At 63.8% G+C, this 7,407-nt stretch overlaps 3 protein-coding genes across 3 annotated transcripts in view; 2 read left to right on the top strand and 1 right to left on the bottom strand.

The window, feature by feature from the left end:
* Positions 1-363: 363 nt before the first annotated feature.
* Positions 364-2,594, bottom strand: MNEG_5051 (hypothetical protein; the record flags this gene model as incomplete). Its single annotated transcript, XM_014046468.1, has 8 exons — positions 364-374; positions 463-571; positions 755-919; positions 1,251-1,412; positions 1,683-1,763; positions 1,997-2,046; positions 2,230-2,362; positions 2,502-2,594. 8 exons carry the CDS (start codon positions 2,592-2,594, stop codon positions 364-366), a joined length of 804 nt encoding a protein of 267 aa, XP_013901922.1.
* A 1,570-nt stretch (positions 2,595-4,164) lies between these two features.
* Positions 4,165-5,622, top strand: MNEG_5052 (hypothetical protein; the record flags this gene model as incomplete). The annotated part of the gene is made up of 3 exons (XM_014046469.1): positions 4,165-4,277; positions 4,444-4,501; positions 4,825-5,622. 3 exons carry the CDS (start codon positions 4,165-4,167, stop codon positions 5,620-5,622), a joined length of 969 nt encoding a protein of 322 aa, XP_013901923.1.
* Positions 5,623-6,593: 971 nt separating this feature from the next.
* The window catches only part of MNEG_5053 (hypothetical protein), a gene marked incomplete at both ends in the record, with an annotated part of 1,450 nt that continues 636 nt past the window's right edge, over positions 6,594-7,407 (top strand). The window contains 2 exons of the mRNA XM_014046470.1: positions 6,594-6,654; positions 6,762-7,258. Coding sequence (XP_013901924.1) covers positions 6,594-6,654; positions 6,762-7,258 — 558 coding nt within the window. The remainder of the gene's footprint in view (positions 6,655-6,761; positions 7,259-7,407) is intronic.

The raw sequence follows: 7,407 nt of genomic DNA on the forward strand, positions 1-7,407 counted from the left end.
GCCGCGGCGCGGTCGGCGGCGGAGGCGGCGGTCTCGTATGCGGTGTCTGTGGCTTTCATGGCGCCAAAAACGACGCCCTTGTAGCCGGACGAGGCTGCAGATACAGAGGTGAACAAGCAGTGGGAGGGCCGGCAAACCCAGAGATGGTGAGTGCGATGACCACGTCAACAGTGCAAGTGTGCAACTGAGTGTGCATGCGTGCATGTGCGCTTGTGCGAGTGTATGCACGTGCGCGCAATTGCAAGTATGCTGATGTGTGCGTGCGTGTGTGTGTGTGTGTGTGTGTGTGTGTGTGTGTGTGTGTGTGTGTGTGTGTACACGTGCGCACACAGCGCAGGAAAGAGGACAGTGGAAAAGGGGATGTCAAGGAAGCCCTGAGTGCCCAGAACGGCCCAAATGCACGCCCACATCCAACGGGTACGCATTCATGTGAGCACACGTGTCCACCGCCTGCAACCCCACCATAGTCGATCATGGCGTCCAGCGCGTCATCACTCAGCAGACCCGCCCTGCCAGCCGCGGCGCCCAGCAGCGTCCCGTCCACGCCGGCAGCCTCGCGCTCCGACGGCGCCTGGACGGGGCGAGCCCAGAAAGGCAGACAAGCAAGAAAGCGCGAGCCGTGACGCAGCAGGTTTGCGAGGCACGGGTGCGAGTGGGTTTCGTGCGTGGCAGCAGGTCACCACATTGGCTGTGTGTGGCCATGCACCACATGCAGCAACCCCCATCCCAAACCTCCGCCCCCGCCCACGCACACCTTCCGCTTGTCTGCCCAGAAGGGCTCCCCCACCCACTGCCAGGGCGCCAGGCTCCAGACCGGCTCAGTCGCGTGCAGTGGGACGGCCAGCGCCTGGCCCAGCAGGCTGCGTAGGGGGGACGGCAGGGACGGCATGTTGTGGGGCTGCACACGCACCCACTCGATCTGCGGGAGGGGCCATTTGGGGGAGCAGTGACAGGGTTTGGGTGGTTTGGGGGTGAGGAAGTGGGACGCCCGTTGCAATGATGAAGCGTGAGGCGGCACGTTAGTGTGGACAACATTGTTGTATCAACCCGTTGCCAGCACCAAATGCAATCGAGTGAACCGGAGCTGCCGATCAGCCGCCTACGCTCCCCGGCGTCTCAATCATTCGATGATCCAGCGCAGATGGGGTGAGGGCGTGAACGCAGCGCGCTTGCACACTGCCACTCGCGGTCGCTCCAATTCGCTCACGCACGGCGCCGCGCAACACACAACCACCCTGAACTCGGCTCACCTTGCCGCTCTGCAGGTCGCCCACAACGCAGGCTGTGATCTCGCAGATCAGCCCCAGGCGCCGCGGCAGCAGGAGCGTCGGCGGCAGCAGGAAGGAGCGGCGCGGGAAGAGGGCCTGGGAGGCGGTGATGTGCACCAGGGTGCGGCTGCCGAGGGGCTTCACCTGCGGGGGATGGATTCATCTTGACAAGCACGTCGGCATGGCTTGCTTGCAGCGGCGTGGTGATGCTCTTAACGTTTAGGCACGCCTGCAGCAGCATGTACACCTGGCCGTCCGCGACAGCCACGGTGGCGGTGCACAGTGCTTCGACGTGCGGCTGGTGGTCAAGCGCCAAGCAGAAAGCAACGCACGCAGGCGTTTTGGCCCTAGGTATGCTGGGCGGCTGCAGGCCGGCAACTGGGGTGTAAAATGTGCGCGGGGCCCGACACCCACCCTGACCAGCAGCGGCTCAAAGTCCCACGAGCCGAGGGCCTTCTGAGTCATCCACACCCACAGCCGCATGTGGCCCTTGCGCTGCGAAGGGGAGGTCGGTAAGCGCGGCCGTCTGGGCGCAGGCGGCGGGCCGCGCTACCCAGGACTGAATGGAATCAGGCATCACAAAGCCAGAGGGGGCTTTTGGCTGACGAGGCCGGAGGTCGGCCCCTGTCGCACTCACGGCTTCACCCCCAAGCCCCCACCAGTCAAATGTTGATGTCACAGCAGGCGACGGCCCGTCCCAGCACTGTGGATTGTGGTGCCGCAGTCACCTGCATGGTCACAAGGCTGTCGTCAAACATTACATCGCGGCTGAACGCGTCTGCGGCCGGCAGCGCGACGCGGCAGCAGGGTTATTGTCGTGGGCGGCGAAGCATTGGTAATGGGGCGGCCCCGGTTGCAGCTGCTGCCCTAACAAACCCCCCAGGCCTCAAACCTCAATCCAAGTGTGGCGCTTTGTTATCTAGTACGTTTCAGCCGACCAATGGCCATGCCTCCCACCCACCCATGTCGTCGCAGATTTCGGTCATCGACTTGGCGCGCCACAGCCGGCGCAGGGTGCCCACTACACGCCCCGCAGGATGCTCGGCGAGCTTGTTGGGTGTCACGTACTCATCCGCACCCAGATGGTGCTCCAACTGCAGGTTTGGGGTGGTTCAAAACAATGATTCAGTTGGGGGGGTAGGTGGGCGTCAAGGGGGTGATGCCGCACTCCGATAGTCTGCGGCGGGGTCTTGTCGTCTAGCTGGCAGATCGCCGCGCAAGGCGCCGGCCTACCTGCGTGGTCATGTAGCCTTGGTCGAACTTCGGCGCTCCCTGCATCAGAGTCCGGGCAACGCTCACGCCAGAGCTCTTCTCGACGCCGGCCATTGCGGGAATCTTGTCTCACAGACCTGCAAACACGTCAGTCGATCGCATATGTGACCTTGACGGTATGACCGTTTCCGTTGTTGTCTACATCTCGACCCCGTACCCGCAGCGCCCGGTTGGCGCCCTCGGAAGTGATGTCAGTGCGAGTGGGCTGGGAACGCACCAGCTGGGCAGTCGCCGGTGTGCAGTCATCCCAAGTACTCAGAGCTGGGCGTGGCGCAGCAACAAATTCGGCCTCCATAATCAGCCGCCAACCTGTCGGTGGGCCCTGCGAACGGTGAGTGAAGTCGGTCAATGAAAAGGAACACTCGTACAGATGCGTGTACTGGTGCAAAGGCACAAATGTGGTGGTACTGTCATCTTCCTTCCTTTGACCTCATCCTTTGCCGGTCAAGGCCGAGGCGCTGTCTTTGTAGTAGGGTTGTGGGATGATCAAGGGGCGCAGGGGCTCTTGGACTAAGGTGCATTGCACGGTATGCTCACGAGTTGCGCCCAGCATGGTATTTGATTGCATTTGGGCGGGGGCCCCTATGCGCTGGAGTGCATGATGGGCATTGCCAAGGGCATGTGCAGTGGTACATTGCAATGGTGGCACCTGGCGCTGTGCTCTCACTGTGCACTCACAGCACTGATTGCCACCACAGGCAGGCATGGTGCCCGCTTGTGATCTTCAATCCTCCAATTTGTTACCAAGCCTGATGTTGTTGAGCCCTTGGGCAACGATCTGTCCTGCAGTCTGATTCGCAGCAGCCATGAAACGGGAGGCCTGGCCAGTGCACAGCACACAAGGGTGGACCAGGACCCCGCAACGCACCGAAGTCGCCACACAGCGGGCCTTAGGCGGTCAAGAAGCTGAGAGGGACTTCGAATTTCTGTTCAGCAGTGCTTGAGAGCTGCATTGCCCTGTTTGTTTTTGCCATGTGCATCAGTGTCTCAAATCAAAGTGATTCGACTGTGCGAGCGGCAGTCAATGTCATTGCATCAGATGAGCCACATGCAGCGCTCTCGAATGGATACCAATGTTCTTCAAGCTCTTGTACACGAGCCCACTTGCTGTACAGTCTGTACCCTCCTCTCCTGACTGGTCTTGGGTGTGTCACCAGTGTCACTGTGCATACCTCAATTTGCTGTCTGTCCCCGTCATGTGCTGTCTGGTCCCCGTACCTCTGATCAAGTGACCTGACATCCGTGTTCAATATCAAAGCAGATTGTACGTCACGCGCGCACGACTGTATTGTTCATTTGGATCTCGGGCTGCGTTCTGCCGAGTGTGCCCCTGCGTCAGTTGCACGGTGCAATGGACGGGACAAGCAGGGTGCGTTTGAGACACACGTCAAGGCCGGCCAGTGCCATCCCAGCAGCTCGCAGGGCGGAGAGACGGCAGCAGCGGCCGCTGTCAACTCGAGCAGCAGCAGCAGCGGCACAGGCGGCGGGTGGCGCATGGCCTCAGCAAGGCGCAGCAGCGGCGGCAGGTGCGATGGCTCCCAAACAGGCTTCAATATGCCTGTTTCGTCAATGGTACAGGACATCTGCGCGCAGCGCAGCTTGCAATCATAACGTTGTGGTTGGAATGCCCGCAGGCAACCCAAAAGCAGCAGCAAGCGGCAAGAAGCAGCAAGAGAAGCTGCCCCTGCAGCAGCGGATCCTGAACGGCATCCTCAATGTGTCTAACGTGCCGTACAGGTGCGCCCTGCGGCCTTGCCAGAAGCGGCGGGGTCCAACGCAGATTGACACGAACCACGGCAGCCGGGACTGATCGCCGCAGCAGGCGTGAGCCGCGGGGCCTCCGTGCCGCCCGCTTCGACCTTGCATCGCCTTGCACACCCCACCGTGCCTCCCCCCCCTGCAGCTCCTTCGTCCCCTACCCAGTGACACCCCTGCACCGGGTGGACGCCCAAATAAAGCAGGTGAGGACGCAGGGGAACCCCTCTGCACGTCGTGACCTCATCTAGGGGAGGGACGGGGGGAGCCGTGCCAGGCGGCCGCCCCAACGCTGCCGCGGCCTCAGGTCTCACAACCATTCTACTCGAGGCGCAGGCCACCAACGAGCAGCTGCGCGACCACACAGCGTGTGCGCGCTGCGCCCTTGTTCCAGCCAGCCTCCACCAAGTGCCTCGCAGCCCCTCGTCACATCTGCCATCCGTTCCAAACCACCTGCAATTGCTTCTGCACACACGCGCGCACCCCTTCTTTGGATCTTTACGCAAAATTTCGCAATTTCGCGCCGCAGCTGTGGCTGGTGGCGCTGTACATCCTGATTGCGCGCGCGACCCCCTGGCTGCGCGTAGGCATCGCCGGCTGCGTCGCGGCCCTCACCATGCTGACCCTGCCGCCGCGGCTCTGGGAGGCGCAGCTCAAGCGCCTCTCCCTGATCTGTGGCCTCATATTCGTCTTCACCGCGATCGGCGCCGACGGCGTCCCGCCGCTGCTGCAGGCGCGCGCGCTGCCAAACGCGGCCGAGGGGCTGCCGGGCCTGTCGCCGGCGGCGCCGTACAGCTACGTAATCCTGAACCTCTGGGTCATCACCATCACCCGCCGCAGCGTCAACCTCGCGGTGACCGCGGCGGCGCTGACGTTCTGCGCGCTGCAGTCCGCGAGCCTGTGCCTCGTCACCACCCCCGGCGAGGAGATGGCGACCGCGCTGCAGCGCTGGCTCGCGCCGCTGAGGCTGCTGCGCGTGCCGACGCAGCGCATCGGCGTCACGCTGCTGCTGTCGCTGCGCTTCATGAGCCTCGTGTTTGAGGAGGTCAGGAACCTGTGCCTTGGCCTGGCCGCGCGAGGGGTGGACTGGCGTGCGCAGGGCGGGCGGGGCAGCATCGAGATATTCGCGCGCCTGCTGGTGCGGCTGTTTGCAAACCTCTTCTCGCGCAGCGAGAACATCGCGCAGGCGATGGTGGTGCGGGGATTCCTGGGGCCGGAGCAGCACCACCTGTACATGATGCGCGTCAACGCGTCCAGCCCGCTAGCGAACGCGGCGGCGCTGGCGGCGCTCGCGGGGCTCGCGGCGGCCGTCGCGTCGCTGCGGTGACTGGGTGGGGCGGCGGGCGGCGGGCGGGGCCGGCCTGCCTCGCCCGTCCAGCCTGCCGTGTCGGTGGCGGGGACGTCTGGCGCGTGGCGCCTTTCCCTGGTATTGGCCGCGAGGGCCGGCTGCGGCAGGGAAATTGGCTGCCCACAAGGATTGTCAGGGCCATGTGCTGGTTTGTGTGTGTATTCCTCCCACCTAATGGCAGCACCCGCACAACCCTCAGCACCCACCATCTGCGCCGGTCAGCTTCCCAGGCGCACCCACCTCGCCGCGCGCCTGCGCTCGTCCCACGGCCTGCGGCCGCCCTGTCACCCCGTCACCCAGTCACTTGCCACGCCTGCAGCGCACCCAATCAAACATCCCGCGAGCCCACGTGTGTAAACAAGCAGCTTTATCCGCAAAGCATGCCTACGGTCACAGATGAATCATCATATGGGTGCAATCACCAGCTTGGTCGCTCAGCTTGCGCGTTGCGACCGTGTTTGGGTGTTAGGAGGGGAGGGGGAGAAGTAGCTGTGATGGGGCAGCGCTACGCTTGAATGCAACCGGTGCGAGGTGCCAGCATGACAGCAACATACTACTGCAGCATGATGCTCCCTCTGCAGCAGTGATCAGGTAGACTCTTTTGTGCAGCCCCTGGGGTCAGGTTGATGGCCACCTGTACGCCCTTCCGATACTAGGTGCGCAGCACCCCAGACCCAACCAACGTTACAAGTATATCATGCCATCACGATGACTATGACCATAACCTCCCTTTTCAGGCTCCTGGAGACGGTGCATACTACTGCACGGGCGTTGCCCTGAGACTACAACTGAACTCAACTCGAAGCAGCGCAGCAGGCGGGAGTCAGTGTGCATCTTTAGCTGACAGCGCACTGAGCCACATCCGATATTCTATTGGACCAAAAAGACAATTTTCAGCATCCAACAGTCCCAGCGGACCGTCCACGCCTTCCGCGCCTCTTCCACGCAACATGGCACCCAACCCCACCGCGAATCAGCAGATATCCAAGCTGCTGTTTGGAGAGAGCAGAGGTGCGCACGTGTTGCTGGCAGGGGAGCAGCGTCCGTATGTGAGTCTGGTGCACCACCCGGCTGCCTTGACGAGGCGCTCACTTGTGCTCACCCGTCCTCGTTCGCAGCCTCAAAGCTGGCGCCAGTCGCGATTCCAGTGAAGAAGAAGGAAACCTCAAAGAAGGCCGTGGGGCTGGGGGTCGGCCTAGGCGGCGGCGGCGCTGTTGCTGTCTGCGCAGCTGTGGCAATTGCGCTGCTTGTGAAGCGCTCCAAGGCGCCCAAGGCAGCCGAGGCGGCTGCGGCCAACAAGGAGGGGGCTGGGCCGGTCATCGCGGACAAGCCATTGGCTGTGGAGCCAAAGCAGCCTGCGCCCGAGGCGGCAACCGCCCTCGCACCTGAGGCACCCGCCCACGTCACAGCGGCGCCCAAGCCCGTCACTGCCGCCGCGGCGCCCGCGCCGCAGCCTGCTGTGCAGCTGCAGGCGGCCCTCGCCCCCAAGTCCAAGCCTGCGCCGAAGCCCGTGGTGGCCTCTCAGGCGCCGGCCGCCGCCTCGAAGCCCGAGGCGCCCGCCAAGGCGCAGGCCCCCGCCGCCCCCGTGCCCGAGGCGCCGGCTGTCGTGGCCCACGTCGAGGCCGCGGCGGCAGACGCTGCAAAGGAGGCCAAGGAGGAGGCCGCCAAGGCCGCCGCTGCCAGGGCCGCCGCCACCGCCGAGGCCGCCGCCACCGCCAAGGCCGCCGCCGCCGCCGAGGCCGCGGAGAAGGCGCAGGCGGTGGC

Source organism: Monoraphidium neglectum (genome assembly GCF_000611645.1).
Source record: "Monoraphidium neglectum strain SAG 48.87 unplaced genomic scaffold scaffold00734, whole genome shotgun sequence".
In the NCBI taxonomy this organism is placed as follows: Eukaryota; Viridiplantae; Chlorophyta; class Chlorophyceae; order Sphaeropleales; family Selenastraceae; genus Monoraphidium; species Monoraphidium neglectum.